Genomic DNA, 16,822 nt, shown 5'->3' with positions numbered 1-16,822 from the left:
ATGGTTGAATCTGCGATTTCTAACTTGTTGTGTAATGTTTATGTCCAATGGCCGATGAGTACCGATACAATTTATCTGTAATTTCTCTTCATATGAAAAGGATAGAAAAATATTTGCCAGTAGATTGTCGACGTGATTCATGACGATGACTGAGTGTCTAGCTTGCTAGCTAAGATTTTGAAAGTATGATGTTGACATGATCAGTCCAATCAAAGCTACGGAAGATATAATGTGATTTGACGTCATTTTATCTGTGGCCAATGACCTTGAGCCTTCTTGTAATGGGCACGTCTAATGTAACTCTATGGCAGCACCCAAGGGGCTTGAATTTTAGAGCTCTCCTCGTCGATTTTGTGGTGACGTATTGTCCCCACGAGTGAGAGAACACTGAGCCAATCAAGGCACAACTAGAGAACATTACCAACCCCTACGCTCCGTATTTTCCGCTGGCTGCCCCACCACCATAGAAAGCAAGGAGCTAGGCTGAAACATCTGCATTTTGGAGCTGCCTTATTCGAGAAAGCAAAAAAGAGACCATGTTTGTATAGCCTTTGTGCATATGTAGACAATATTTCTATAACTGGTCATTTAAAGTCTGAAATCCAACAGGCACAGTGGGTTCATAGAAAGATACGTTGAGAATGCTTTGTGACAAAGTGGTGACACGTCAAACACGGGCAGACCCACAGCTTGGTAGTATTTACCCTTTGAATTCCCTCTTCCTGTCTGCCCTTTCTAAATATGAAAAAAGATTTGTCACATCTGCATTGTTATCTTTGGGATGATTTGTAATGAGTCCTAAATGGCTGTGAAGTAGAGCAGAATGAGGGAAATGCTGGGATGGGGAGCGATCCAGGGAGTGTGTGTGTGTAATGAGTTGGACTTTTCGAAGTGAACTCCGGCTGACTGCGCGTCCTCGTTAACTTCCCACTGGAAAACATTTGTAGCGACATCCACTAAGGGCTAAGCTGCTGCAACATATAACAATAATGTGGCTTAAGCTTAACATCTTGCAATTGACTCAAATAGACTGTTAAACCCTGTAGATATGAAAGGAACGTATACACTCAGTTTAACCAATGTGGTAATTGCATCGTCTTCTGATAGGCTAGGTGGAATTTTTTGCCATACTGATTGGACCTATTCAGTCTTTTCAGATCCACGGGACAGACGGAGTGCATGGGGGAGCCTGGTCCCAGATCTGGTTGTGTTGTCTTGCCAACTCCTTCCAGATCACAGGAGGTTGGAGGCACCTTCATTAGGGAGGACCGGCTTGTGGTAATGACTGGAGCGGAATTAGTGGAATGGTATCAAATACAGAAAACACATTGTTTCCAGGTGTTTGATGCCATTCCATTTGCTCCGTTCCGGCCATTATTATGAGACGTTCTCTCCTCAGCAGCCTCCACTGTTACAGTTAAACCGATGTTGGACTAAGCTAGCCTAGGGGGTAGGAGCTAGAGCTCCGTTTGGGATTCAGTGTTACTGTTGTTCTCTGTGGTAGTGTTTTGTCACCCTTCTTAAACTACTGTTTAAAACAGTGTACTCTGTGTTGGCATTAATAACAACACAAGCCAAGCCTCCAGCTCTCACACGAAGTCATTAGACTCGGATGAATGAACAAAACACAAGGGGTACACAACCACTTTAGGACAGTTTATCCTTTGTCATTGAAGTTAAAGGATACAGTAGGGGGCTACATAGCAATACCATAATAAGTACAGAGAAATATGAAGACGTAGCTTGTAAAGAGTTGGCATACAACATGCTGATACTGTAAATAGGATTCATAAAACAGGCATCATGGAGTGTGTGTGTGTGTGTGTGTGTGTGTGTGTGTGTGTGTGTGTGTGTGTGTGTGTGTGTGTGTGTGTGTGTGTGTGTGTGTGTGTGTGTGTGTGTGTGTGTGTGTGTGTGTGTGTGTGTGTGTGTGTTAAAAATGTAACACTCATATACGTTAGATAAGTATTCACCCCCTGACTAAATACATATTAGAAACAACTTCGGCAGTGATTACAAAGGTGAGTCAGCTTGGCTTAGTCTCTAAGAGCTTTACACACCTGAATTGTGCAATATTGTCCCATTATTCTTTTCAAAATTATTCAAGCTCTGTCGAGGTGTTGGGGTCATGGCTACACAGCAAAATGTTATCCTGAAAAACTCCCTAGTCTTTGCCCGATGTCAAGTATACCCGGGTGATACCATGATGAAGCCAACACTGTGCTTGAAAATAAGGAGGCAGTTACTCAGTGATGTGTTGTGTTGGATTTGCCCCAAACATAAGGCTTTGCATTTAGGCCAAAAAGTGTATTCCTTTAAAATCACCAATGGCCTCATGGTGACATCATTGAGCAGTTTCATTCCTGTCCTGCAGCTCAGTTCAGAAGGACGACTGTATCTTTGATGTGTCTGCGTGGTTTAATATATAATCCACAGCATAATTATTAACTTGACCATGCTTAAAGAGATACTCATTGTCTGATTTGTTATTGTTACCCATCTACCAATCACTACCCTTCTTTACGAGGCTTTTGAAAAGCTTGCTGGACTTTGTAGTTGAATCTGTGCTTGAAATTCAATACTTGACTGAGTGACCTTACAGATGAAATCAAATTTTATTTGTCACATACACATGGTTAGCAGATGTTAATGCGAGTGTAGCGAAATGCTTGTATGTATGGGGGACAGAGGAAGGGGTAGTAAGTAGCCTTACCTTGTGCGAGACGAAACAGCTCATAGGGCAGGACCCTATCTTCTGTTTCTATAGCGAGGCCACTGAGTTGGTGCAGAGGAAGGGGTAGTCATTAAAAACGTCAATGTCAATTCCTCTTTCGCACATAGTGTGTCCATGTATCTTATGTGATTTGCCGTGCCAAATTTGACTACTGAACTCATTTAGGCTTGCCTAAACAAAGGGGGTGAATACTTATGCAACTATATTCCAGTTATTTCATTTGTATTCATTTGTAAACATTTGCAGTATTTTCTTTTCACTTTAACATTATGGATTATTTTGTGAAAATCAATTCAATCCATTTCGATCCCACTTTGCAATGTAACAAAATGTGGAAAAAAATTTGAGGGGGTGAATACTTCTGATACCCACTGTAACGGTGAATATTGACCTGTATCGTGTGTCAGAAGAACATACACCATTTCGGAGTGAGAGTGCTCTGTGGTATTCAGAGATGTTGATTCCACTCCCTCTTATTCAGGAGAAGTCAACACTGAGTGATACTTCTCACTACTCTTAGGGAGTTGAAATACAAATACCTGTGTATGTTTTCCAAGTGGAATTCAGATAAGCATAAAAAAACGGTGGTATTCCATTAATGGCCTTCTCTCTCTCTCTCTACATCTCTTTTTCTCTTTCTTTGTAAATCTCTCTCTTTGTACATCTATTAACAACAATGGGAACAAAATGACACTAAATTCCCATGAATCCTTGCTGCTGTTCCGTCCGGCGGCGTCTCCGCGCTTGCCGGCGCTTGGTGGCGACGTCGAAGCACGTGACCATCATGACGTTGGCCTTGCAGAGGTTGACCTTGCTCTCCAGCCTTGCCGTGACCACCTCTAACGCTTCCAGGTGTTCCAGAGAGTCAACCTCAAACGTCTGCCACAGGTCAACTACACAAACACAACACAGTGATCAGTGATGACTGGCCACCAAATTAGCATTATTAAAAACTGGCTATTTTAGCTAGCCATCATCTTAATATAACATGAACTACAGAGGCCTCTCAGGATCAACATTAGCCACATAACACCCTTACAAATACACCAGACAAGGACATGATATAAGAAGAGAGACGATCTTATTATACCTGTTCTATGGCAATACCAAGACTCCATGCAATGGTTGCTATTGCATTGGTTAAGAATGAAAAGATGACTGTTCACACCTTGTAGTGTAAGTCCAGTTGCTTAGAGAAATAAACTGACTAGTTAATGAATTACTGATTACTCTATAGTAAAACACTCACACTCTTGGTTCCATTTCCCTGGCTCCAGCATGAGATTCTGTTTGGCCAGCACCAGCTCTCTCTTCAGGCTGTTGTACTTGGCTCTCACCTCTTCGATCCTCTGCTGACGGTGCTCCAGGAACTTGAGTTTGGCACTGAAGCAGACTATTCCCTGTTAACAACAACACAGCCAAGGACAAGGAGAGCTTCAGCTACACATTCGTTTACACAGAGAAGAGCCTCTTCAGAACACCCGAGCCTCATATTATGGATGCAAATACCAAATGGCACTCTATTCCCTAAATATCGTAATGCTTTTGACCAATGCCCTATGGGAATAGGGTGCCATTTGGGACGTATCCTCTGACTATACCTTAGAGATCGGAAAATAGTCAATTTTCAAAGGTTAGTGCATAGTGAATATGTATTGTATTCAAATACAAAAGTATATACAACATTTTTTTTTAAATCGAGCACACAGCCATGCAATCTTCATAGACAAACATTGGCAGTAGAATGGCTCGTACTGAAGAGCTCAGTGACTTTCGAAGTGGCACCATCATAGGATGCCACCTTTCCAACAAGTCAATTTCTGCCCTGTTATTGTAAAGTAGAAACGTCTAGGAGCAACAACGGCTCAGACGTAAAGTGGTAGGCCACACAAGCTCACAAAACGGGACAGCCGAGTGCGTAGCGTGTGTAGCGTGTAAAAAATTGTCTGTCCTTGTTTGCAACACTACTCTCTGGAAGCAACATCATAACAATAACTGTTTGTTGGGAGCTTCATTAAATGGGTTTCCATGGCCAAGCAGCCACACACAGGCCTAGGATCACAATGCACAACGCCAAGCTTCGGCTGGAGTGGTGTAAAGCTCACCACCATTGGACTCTGGAGCAGTGGAAACAAGTTCTCTGGAGTGATGAATCACGCTCCACCATCTGCCAATCTGCATAGTGCCAACTGTAAAGTTTGGTGGAGGAATAATGGTCTGGGGCTGTTTTTCATGTTTCGGAATAGGCCCCTTAGTTCTAGTGAAGGGAAATCTTAACGCTTCAGCATACAATGACATTCTAGACAATACTGTGCTTCCAACTTTGTGGCAACTGTTTGGGGAAGGCCCTTTCCTGTTTCAGCATGACAATGCCCCCGTGCACAAAGCAAGATCCATACAGAAATGGTTTGTCAAGATCACTGTGCAAGAACTTGACTGCACTACAGAGCCATGACCTCAACTCCATTGAACACCTTTGGGATGAATTGGAACACAGACTGTGCCCGACCTCACTAATGCTCTTGTGGTTGAATGGAAGCAAGTACCCGCAGCAATGTTCCAACATCTAGTGGAAAGCCTTCCCAGAAGAGTAGAGGCTGTTATAGCAGCAATGGGGGGACCAACTCCATATTAATGCCCATGATTTTGGAATGAGATGTTCGACGAGCAGTTGTCCACATACTTTTGGTAATGTAGTGTATGTGTGTATGTAATGCACATGGACTTTATACATGCAATGCATTGTACGCTTGCATTGTAAGTTTGCCATAGTTCTTGAGTTGTGTTTGGCTATTTATGTGTTTGTACACAAACTCAAGAATAGCCCTGATTTCTCCTGATGAACTAAACTAAACATGTATCCAAGCCTATCCTAAAACACCCACTGACATCTTGTCCCCTCACCTGTTTGCCTGCTCCTCCTCTCCTCTGCAGCCTCTCCACGTCATCTATCTCATAGACCTTGATCTCGTAGGCCTCTGAGATGCCCCTGTCTACCCAGCGAGACCTGGGCCCACTGGCAGACCTCCTCAGAGATTGGCACGTGTCATTGGACAGATGCCGCGGGTGTGAACCTACAGGTCAGATGAAATGGAATAAGATAGAGCAGTGTAGTGTAGAGTAGTATAGAGTAGTGTAGAGTAGATTAGTGTAGAGTAGTGTAGTGTAGAGTAGAGTGGAGTAATTCAGAGCCAGGGAAGGCATGAGACTGTAATGTAATATTTTGTCTTGTGAAGAGACAGCCTTGAAAATGTTAATCTTGTTTTAGTCATCAATAATCCTTGGTTCCTGCCTGTGCTTGGTAAAGATATGATGGGGGGGCAACATGACCCCCTCCTTAGGATCATCTGGCAGAATGCCCAGAATATATTCTATAAGTTAAGATAGGAGACGGTGCCAGACACATGCCGGCACCAACCCTATGAGCTATGCCTATGTAACGTGTCTAACGGGACTGCCCCGGCAGAGCTACAGAGAGACGTTCACTATGGTGCATCAAGTTTGTTGGAACCTCTCCAGTTAACTATTAATAAACAATGATTCATTTAAGATTGACTTTGAGTGTCGCTGTGTAGAATTTCCATGACAATTTGGCGTCAACGAACAGAATGATTGATTCCGCCTTTATGAAGCGCAAGGGAAATTCTCGTCTGACCAAAAGAGGATGAGACCCGCCCAGACCCTTACTGTGAGCTGCCCAGGAGGAGACACATCATCTGCAAACAATTAAGGGACTCAGCACCTGATTTAAGTAAGTCAATTTAAATGAATTTGTATAAATTAGGAAAGAATTATAATAAAACCAATTAAACTAAACATCAAAATGGAGGAAGGTACCCCCAGTCCTAAGTCAAGTAATAGCACGAAGTGAATGTGGATGTGAGTTGTGTGAATGTAGATGTGAAAGTTTTGTGAGTGTGGAAAGTATTAAGCTGATTGAAACTGGGATAATAACAAGATTGAAATTTGGATATTAAGAAATATTATTGGATTTGTAGCCTTAAGTTTAGTTAACAGAAAATCATGTTCAACATTCATTGGTTCTATTTATAGTTTTATTGTTTAGGGATAAGTCAAGTCTCGTACCTTTACCAAAAGTGGATATACGGCAATCTTTGTCTGAGACTTTATTTCTCAGACCCTTTAGACAGTCATACAGTGCTTTAACCTTATCTTAATCAAATGATCCATAAAGGGACCACTGAATATTTCTCTGAATAGTTTTTACACCACTTACGTACGTCTACGTGTGGGTGTGCAAGTCGTATATTATTATTATTTTTCTCCATTGTTACTTTATCAAATATCTAGTAACCCGTTAAATTCTTCATATGTTACTTTATCTCTAGTAATCCATTATACTTTTCTTCACCAATTCCTCCTTTAGACTAGTCTTCTAATCATACAGATGTTTAGATATTTACACCAGTTGTTCTATTTAACAGGATGTTCATGAATAGTACTTTCTCCTTTCATATCTCTAACATGCACAGATTCCCTATTCAATACAGATCAACATAAATGCCTACAGACATCCACACCACTCATATGCATGTTCAACGACTCTAAATAACACATTGTGCTATTATCAGTGGTTCTCAGACCACGTAGACTATCGTTAGACACGTGTTATTCTAAAGGACAGTGGCGGCTCAGGTGAGAGAAATCGAGACATTATCAAGGGCGGCTTCAGGTGAGAGAAATCGGGGACATTATCAAGGGCCAGCCAAATGCTAGACCGAGAGTGCCGGGAGGGAGGGGGGTGGTCAACCATGCCAGTAATTGATTTAGGCTTACCCAAAAGGGTTTATTTGGGGTATCAGGTTGATTGTGGAGGTCTGAACACTGCGAAATTTTGAGTACTTTAGACTAGAAATGCATTGAAATACCGATCTGTCATTAACATGCCACTCGCGACAAAAGCTCCAGCTGAAATGTTATTGCCAGAATCCATAAATGAAATTGTGTAATGAAGCATGTGGAACTGTATGAAGCGAAGGTCTTAAGCCATGGTTTTGCAAGTTGGATTGTACAACCCAGAATGGAGGGTTTGAAAGTGTCTTTGGATTTATGCGTTGATTTTGTTTACTTACTACTTTGATTGTAGATTTTAGCTTTAGTATGATGATTATGAATGAAATTAGATTCACTCCCGTTAATTTAAGTATAACCTTTATTTTGATTTATTATAATGATGCATTTTGATATAGAAGATCAAATCTAATGCTTACCTTAAAATGTAATGATTATTAAGAGGATGGAATGTGATGGAACATTTTATCTTGTGAAGAGACAGCCTTGAAAATGTTCATCTTGTCTTAGTGTCATAAATAATCCTCAATTCCTGCCTGTGCTTGGTAAAGATATGAAGGGTGGGCGACATGATCCCCTCCTTAGGACCATCTGGCAGAACACCCAGAGTATGTTCTATAAGTTAAGATAGGAGACGGTGCCAGACACATGCCAGAACCAACCCTATGAACTATACCTATGTAACTTGTCTGTAACCAGTACATAAGAGATCTAACGGGACTGCCCTGGCAGAGCTCCTGACAGAAGTGTCTGTGGTTTTATGCGTTGATTTTGTTTACTTACTACTTTGATTGTAGATTTTAGCTTTAGTATGATTATTATGAATCCCGCAAAGGCGGAGGTGTTGCTAACATTTACTATAGCAAATTTCAAATGACAAAAAAAAAACTATGTTTTCGTCTTTTGAGCTTCTAGTCATGAAATCTATGCAGCTTACTCAATCACTTTTTATAGCTACTGTTTACAGGCCTCCTGGGCCGTATACAGCATTCCTCACTGAGTTCCCTGAATTCCTATGAGACCTTGTCGTCATAGCAGATAATATTCAAATTTTTGGTGATTTTAATATTCACATGGAAAAGTCCACAGACCCACTCCAAAAGGCTTTCGGAGCCATCATCGACTCAGTGGGTTTTGTCCAACATGTCTCTGGACCTACTCACTGTCACAGTCATACTCTGGACCTAGTTTTGTCCCATGGAATAAATGTTGTGGATCTTAATGTTTTTCCTCATAATCCTGGACTATCGGACCACCATTTTATTACGTTTGTAATCGCAACAAATAATCTGCTCAGACCCCAACCAAGGAGCATCAAAAGTCGTGCTATAAATTCTCAGACAACCCAGAGATTCCTTGATGCCCGTCCAGACTCCCTCTGCCTACCCAAGGATGTCAGAGGACAAAAAATCAGTTAACCACCTAACTGAGGAACTCAATTTAACCTTGCGCAATACCCTAGATGCAGTTGCACCCCTAAAAACTAAAAACATTTGTCATAAGAAACTAGCTCCCTGGTATACAGAAAATACCCGAGCTCTGAAGCAAGCTTCCAGAAGATTAGAACGGAAATGGCGCCACACCAAACTGGAAGTCTTCCGACTAGCTTGGAAATACAGTACCGTGCAGTATCGAAGACTGCTGCTCGATCATCCTATTTTTCCAACTTAATTGAGGAAAATAAGAACAATCCGAAATGTCTTTTTGATACTGTCGCAAAGCTAACTAAAAAGCAGCATTCCCCAAGAGAGGATGGCTTTCACTTCAGCAGTAATAAATTCATGAACTTCTTTGAGGAAAAGATCATGATCATTAGAAAGCAAATTACGGACTCCTCTTTAAATCTGCGTATTCTTCCAAAGCTCAGTTGTCCTGAGTCTGCACAACTCTGCCAGGACCTAGGATCAAGAGAGACACTCAATGTTTTAGTACTAAGTCTCTTGACACAATGATGAAAATAATCATGGCCTCTAAACCTTCAAGCTGCATACTGGACCCTATTCCAACTAAAATACTGAAAGAGCTGCTTCTTGTGCTTGGCCCTCCTATGTTGAACATAATAAACGGCTCTCTATCCACCGGATGTGTACCAAACTCACTAAAAGTAGCAGTAATAAAGCCTCTCTTGAAAAAGCCAAACCATGACCCAGAAAATATAAAAAACTATCGGCCTAAATCGAATCTTCCATTCCTCTCAAAAAGTTGTTTTAGAAAAAACTGTTGCGCAGCAACTGACTGCCTTCCTGAAGACAAACAATGTATACGAAATGCTTCAGTCTGGTTTTAGACCCCATCATAGCACTGAGACTGCACTTGTGAAGGTGGTAAATTACCTTTTAATGGCGTCAGACCGAGGCTCTGCATCTGTCCTCGTGCTCCTAGACCTTAGTGCTGCTTTTGATACCATCGATTACCACATTCTTTTGGAGAGATTGGAAACCCAAATTGGTCTACACGGACAAGTTCTGGCCTGGTTTAGATCTGATCTGTCGGAAAGATATCAGTTTGTCTCTGTGAATGGTTTGTCCTCTGACAAATCAGCTGTACATTTCGGTGTTCCTCAAGGTTCCATTTTAGGACCACTATTGTTTTCACTATATATTTGACCTCTTGGGGATGTCATTCGAAAACATAATGTTAACTTTCACTGCTATGCGGATGACACACAGCTGTACATTTCAATGAAACATGGTGAAGCCCCAAAATTGCCCTCGCTAGAAGCCTGTGTTTCAGACATAAGGAAGTGGATGGCTGCAAACGTTCTACTTTTAAAATCGGACAAAACAGAGATGCTTGTTCTAGGTCCCAAGAAACAAAGAGATCTTCTGTTGAATCTGACAATTAATCTTGATGGTTGTACAGTCGTCTCAAATAAAACTGTGAAGGACCTCGGCGTTACTCTGGACCCTGATCTCTCTTTTGACGAACATATCAAGACTGTTTCAAGGACAGCTTTTTTTCCATCTACGTAACATTGCAAAAATCAGAAACTTTCTGTCCAAAAATGATGCAGAAAAAATTATCCATGTTTTTGTTACTTCTAGGTTAGACTACTGCAATGCTCTACTTTCCGGCTACCCGGATAAAGCACTAAATGAACTTTAGTTAGTGCTAAATACGGCTGCTAGAATCCTGACTAGAACCCCAAAAAATTGATCATATTACTCCAGTGCTAGCCTCCCTACACTGGCTTCCTGTTAAGGCAAGGGTTGATTTCAAGGTTTTACTGCTAACCCACAAAGCATTACATGGGCTTGCTCCTACCTATCTTTACGATTTGGTCCTGCCGTACATACCTACACGCACGCTCTGGTCACAAGACGCAGGCCTCCTAATTGTCCCTAGAATTACTAAGCAAACAGCTGGAGGCAGGGCTTTCTCCTATAGAGCTCCATTTTTATGGAATGGTCTGCCTACCCATGTGAGAGACTCGGTCTCAACCTTTAAGTCTTTACTGAAGACTCATCTCTTCAGTAGGTCATATGATTGAGTGTAGTCTGGCCCAGTAGTGTGAAGGTGAACAGAAAGGCTCTGGAGCAACGAACCGCCCTTGCTGTCTCTGCCTGGCCAGTTCCCCTCTCTCCACTGGGATTCTCTGCCTCTAACCCTATTACAGGGGCTGAGTCACTGGCTTACTGGTGCTCTTCCATGCCATCCCTAGGAGGGGTGCGTCACTTGAGTGGGTTGAGTCACTGACGTGATCTTCCTGTCTGGGTTGGCGCCCCCCCTTGGGTTGTGCCGTGGCGGAGATCTTTGTGGGCTATACTCAGCCTTGTCTCAGGATGGTAAGGTGGTGGTTGAAGATATCCCTCTAATGGTGTGGGGGCTGTGCTTTGGCAAAGTGGGTGGGGTTATATCCTGCCTGTTTGGCCCTGTCCGGGGGTATCATCGGATGGGGCCACAGTGTCTCCTGACCCCTCCTGTCTCAGCCTCCAGTATTTATGCTGCAGTAGTTTATGTGTCGGGGGGCTAGGGTCAGTCTGTTATATCTGGAGTACTTCTCCTGTCTTATCCAGTGTCCTGTGTGAATTTAAGTATGTTCTCTCTAATTCTCTCTTTCTCTCTTTCTTTCTTTCTTTCTCTCTCTCGGAGGACCTGAGCTCTAGGACCATGCCTCAGGACTACCTGGCATGATGACTCCTTGCTATCCCTAGTCCACCTGGCCGTGCTGCTGCTCCAGTTTCAACTGTTCTGACCTGTTCACCGGACGTGCTACCTGTCCCAGACCTGCTGTTTTCAACTCTCTAGAGACAGCAGGAGCGGTAGAGATACTCTTAATGATCGGCTATGAAAAGCCAACTGACATTTACTCTTGAGGTGCTGACTTGTTGCACACTCGACAACCACTGTGATTATTATTATCTGACCCTGCTGGTATTTATGAACATTTGAACATCTTGGCCATGTTCTGTTATAATCTCCACCCGGCACAGCCAGAAGAGGACTGGCCACCCCTCATAGCCTGGTTCCTCTCTAGATTTCTTTCTAGGTTCGGGCCTTTCTAGGGACTTTTTCCTAGCCACCGTGCTTCTACACCTGCATTGCTTGCTGTTTGGGGTTTTAGGCTGGGTTTCTGTACAGCACTTTGTGACATCAGCTGATGTAAGAAGGGCTATATAAATACATTTGATTTGATTTGATGGTGCATCAAGTTTGTTGGAAATTCTCCAGTTAACTCTTCTCCAGACCTCCCTGTTAATAAACAATTATTCATTTCAGATTGACTTTGAGTGTCCCTGTGTAGAATTTCCACGACAAGACAAATACAAGCCCCACTAATATCTAGACTATTTTTACTTGACAATTCAAGCACTTTTCTCCTTGGGCTCATTTATTAAAGATGTGACCTAGATAAAGTCTTTGGAGGCAAATAAGAGGACAGGAAATGCAATGAATAGTAATCTGTGCAATACCAATGAATTACATAAAAAAGCCAATATTACTGTACAACGCATTACAATTTGTGAAAATGCACGTTGCACAAATAGCTGTTCCTCACTTCATTGCACATCAGTGTTTTTATTGTTGTTAACACAGAAGACCTTGTTCACCAAATCCGCAGAGCTCATTCCTGCTATTTTAACACAACACAAAATGCAAAGCAGGAAACATGAATCACACACTTGTAACTACAGCGACTTACAATATGACCAGCGGGTAAAACTGGTTCAAATGCAGTCATTACCAGGTAATTTCAACCAGTTTTGTCCAGTTTTGCTCGCTGGCTGTGCATTCAATTAAGGAATTACCCAGATCAGATCTTACCGTTGCTGCTCCTCCTTTTGGGGTTCCTCTCACTTCGGGCCACACTGATCATAGAACAGCTCTTATCGCTGATAGAGTCTCTGTTGGAGGTAATGCTCCCTGTGGCTTCGCTGTCCCTAACCATGCTCTCATAGCCACTGCTCACCACGCTGTTCCTATTGGTCAATAATGCTGTCTTACCCATGGCCGGGGGCAGCTCCCCGCTCAACACACTAGTGACATCACTGGCGTGCCCGCTGAGGTGGTTGGGCCTGCGAGGCGCTGTCACCCTGGCATAGGGTGAGGGTACAGCGTGAACAGGATGAACCTCTCCCATGGATCTACAGGCAGCTCCAGCCGCTGCTGCCATCTTGTCTAGAACTAGTCCTCCGGAGGCCCCGCCAGAGGGGTAGGGCTCTCTGCCGATCTGGAGGAGCTCTGAGATGCGCCCGTTGATTACCCGGACGGGGGACTTTGCTATGAGGCGTGGTGGTAGGGTCTGGGGCGAGGGGGTCTGGTTTCGGCTTAGAGACTGGGTGGACCAGGGTGGACCATGCTCAGGGCTCTTCCCATCAGGGGACAGACTGGCGCTCCTGTTGATGGACTGACGGAACGCCTTGGGAGAGAAGCTAAGGTTCTTGGTACTGGGGATGGATATCTGGCGGACCTTAGGGCTGGTCATCATCAGTTTCCCCACCGCGGAGAGCTTAGATCGGCTGGTTCTAGGAGACTGGAGGGCTGTGGAGGTGGTGGTGTTGGGCTCAGTTATAAAGGTTGACCTGTTGGTTTTGGGAGAATGGGCTGTGTAGGGGGTGTTTTTGTCAGTCAAGGGAATGTACCTAGTGGCCCTCCTGGGGCTCCTGCTGGCCCGGGGTAGGGTGGGTTGGCTGGACTCCCCTTCCCAACTCCCTTTGGAGCCCTTGGAGCTCCCCATGGAGCTCACAGAGGATTGGCTACTGCCTCGGTCCAGAGTGTGGAAATCCAGTGGTATTCTACCTAAAGAGTTGGTCCTGCTAGCCAACTGCTCTAGTTTAGCACTGAAGAGCCTACTGCTTTCCTCTATGGGAGATTCCAGCTTACCGCTATCATGTCTAACACTCCAAGCGGATGGCATGGGCTCCAACGGTGAACTACTGGCTGTGCTGAGAGGACTGTTACTAGTTCTCTGCCTCTGCTGCTGCTCCTGGCTGTACTTCCGAGCTGGTGAGAAGGGGAGAGGGAGGCTCTCCCTGGCACAGGAGAAGATCCCCTGCCTGGCTGAGGATGGCCTCTTCTCCAGGGTCACCCAGGGACTACCAGGGGTGGATGATGTAAAGTCTGGGGCTTTATCTTTATACTCCTCGCTCATTACATAGCTCTCCTGCTTGTTAATATTATGCCAGCCTCTTGGTAGACTGGCTGTTCTGTGGTGGGTAGCTGCAAGGTAACCAGGGATACAGTTCTCTGGTGTATTCCTGCTCCTTTCACTACTGTCCCCTGGTGTCTTTGGAGTAATTAGGGAAGATGGAACAGGTAAGACCCGGTCATAACAGGTTAGGGAACAGGTGGTGAACTCCCCTCCTCTGGGATAGCTCCTTTCTGCTTGGTTACCACTCTTCCCTCTGGCCCTATTCTCTAATGACATCATCTCATAGCAACCGGTCTCCCCCCAGGCATGTGTGTCACATGATGCAATACTATTAGTTTGACCTGGGAAAGGCATCAAAACGCTCTCGTTGGTATTCTTCTCGTGATTCCTCTCAGTAATATAGAACGCACCTTCTGTCTCCATCGCCGTTTTACTTCCTGAACCTTTCAGATGATCTTTCTTCTCGGGTTCAGCATAAGCATCCGCTCGCGTGAAACGGGTGTTAGAAACCCCTCGGCGATGACGAGACCCCTCCGCATCACTACTCCTACTGAGGTCAGCGAGCGAGGGGTTTATAAAGGAGGGCAAGACCCGGTTCTCCATCCTGGAGAGAGAAGACATGGCTTTGGGTTTGGTGTTGACTTCCACAGCCATGGTCTTAGTGGTAGTAGCAGGGTCCATGGCCTTGATAGTGGAACCTGTAGAATCTTCACTAATGTTACTGATAATCCTGATGGGAAGGGAACCCAGTACAGACCCTGAAGAAGCCTGGCCAGAGGAGGAGTGGGCATCCCTGATCCTGATGATGTTCCCTGCCCGGCCTCCTCTCTCCAGCGCCCTGCTGATGGTCACCTCCTCCACCATGGTGAACACCAGCTCATCCTGACCCGTCTGGTCCAACGGCTGCTGGACCATCACCGTGATGGTGGCCTTCATCTCCTTCAGGTCCGACTCTATAGTAGGCAACTTGGAAAGCTGGGGAAGGATTATCTCTCCTAGGAGAACACTGGTAGCCAAGGAGGAGGTGGTGGAGGACGAGGGGGAGAGGAGGGATGGAGAGAGAGAGGGGGATATCGGAGTGCTCTTGCCCGCCGGAGAGGTCCTGGTCTGGTGTTGCAGCAAGCCAGACATCCCTGGGTATCCAGCTGGCTCCAGAGACAGGGGAAGAAGAGACAGAGGAGGATGAGAGCTTGGCACAGGGCTGATCTGAGTGTAGATGTCACTGTGCTGCGGCAGAAAGCTGTACTCAGGGGGGTTGCCTTGGTTCTGGCAGGCTGGATGTATACTGATAGAGCCACAGGGGTTTGGTTGGTCCTCTTTGGAGCTGGCTGCACTTCCCTCCTCACAGTCATACAGACCAGAGTCCTCTCTCTGAAAACTGTCGACCGGAAGACTGCCATCTGTCACCAGGCTCTCTTTCTCACCCACAATGGAAAGCTCACAACACTTCACCTTCATATTCAGTAGTTTCAAGAAGGAGGTATTTTCCTCAGCCTCAGTTCTGCCTGAGCCATCTTGGGGGACTGGAGGGGACTCAGTCATGGCAGAAGGTTCTTTTAACGATGACTTGGTAACTGTTTCGCTGCCGTCGATGCACCCGAGTCGCTCCTGCAGCTCTGCGAACGTGTCACACTTAAGACTTAAGTTCCTCTCACATTGGCCCACTTCTGCTGTATTCTGAGAAAGTTGTTCTTGGATGATGCTCTCATTCTTCTTCTTCTCTCCCTGCAGTCTGGGCATGATGTTTAGAAGGTGCTGCAGTAGCTCTTTCTTTAGAGCAGAAAGCTCAGCGTCCTCCGATTCCGCTGCAGCCTTATTCTGGTGTAGAGAGTGGATAATAGGGGTAAACTCCGGCTGGTCCTGGCCCTGCTGAGTCAGCTCCGCACTGGGCTGCTGGACCGAGCCATCGGGGTTGATGTGGATGACCGTGTCACAGGACTGGTCGCTGCTGGAGTGGTCATCCAGCAGGTCACCACCGAGCCTGAGCTGGGGCAGGTCACTGAGGTCATAGTCCACAGCATTGGTAGAGTGAAATGCTCTGAGAGAGAAGGGACTACTCCCTCCACTCCTCTCTCTACTCAGGCTTCTACCACTGGGAGAGCAGGATGTTGAATGCTGAGAGAGAGAGCGACAGAGAGAGAGAGCGAGAGAGAGAGAGAGAGAGAGGTCAAAGTTAGTGATAAGAAAAATGCTACTAAACTGCTTAAATTGTTTACTAATAGTTAGGCCACCCAAGGTTCATTTAATAACACTTTTAACAACATTCTTGGCACATTCTCAGCACTTTTGCCACATTTTGTTGTGTTACAGTCTGAATTTAAAATGGATTACATTGCTATTTTGTGTCACTGCCTACACACAATACCCCTTAATGTCAAAGTGGGAAAAAAAGAAATAGTTTTTTGACATTTTTACAAATGTATTAAAAATTAAAGGCTGAAATGTCTTGAGTCAATAAGTATTCAACCCCTTTGTTATGGCAAGCCTAAATAAGTTCCAGAGTAAACATTTGCTTAACAAGTCACATAATACGTTGCATGGACTCACTCTGTGTGCAATAATAGTGTTTCACAAGGTTTTTGAATGACTACCTCATCTCTGTACCCCACAAATACAATTATCTGTAAGGTCCCTCAGTCGAGCAGTGAATTTCAAACACAGATTCAACCACAAAGACCAGGGAG

General features: G+C 44.5%; 1 protein-coding gene across 1 annotated transcript in view; it reads right to left on the bottom strand.

The window, feature by feature from the left end:
- Nucleotides 1-1,649: 1,649 nt before the first annotated feature.
- The window catches only part of LOC139556571 (kinesin-like protein KIF26B), a 36,658-nt gene continuing 21,485 nt past the window's right edge, over nucleotides 1,650-16,822 (bottom strand). The window contains exons 12-15 of the mRNA XM_071370691.1: nucleotides 12,812-16,253; nucleotides 5,639-5,808; nucleotides 3,984-4,134; nucleotides 1,650-3,627 (exon numbers count right to left, since the gene is read on the bottom strand). Of these exons, the coding sequence (XP_071226792.1) occupies nucleotides 3,428-3,627; nucleotides 3,984-4,134; nucleotides 5,639-5,808; nucleotides 12,812-16,253 (3,963 nt within the window). The 3' untranslated portion in view covers nucleotides 1,650-3,427. The remainder of the gene's footprint in view (nucleotides 3,628-3,983; nucleotides 4,135-5,638; nucleotides 5,809-12,811; nucleotides 16,254-16,822) is intronic.

The sequence above is a fragment of the Salvelinus alpinus genome, chromosome 27 (assembly GCF_045679555.1).
Source record: "Salvelinus alpinus chromosome 27, SLU_Salpinus.1, whole genome shotgun sequence".
NCBI lineage: Eukaryota > Metazoa > Chordata > Actinopteri > Salmoniformes > Salmonidae > Salvelinus > Salvelinus alpinus.
Note: the sequence above shows the minus strand (reverse complement) of the source record. Positions and strands in the feature narration are given on the sequence as shown.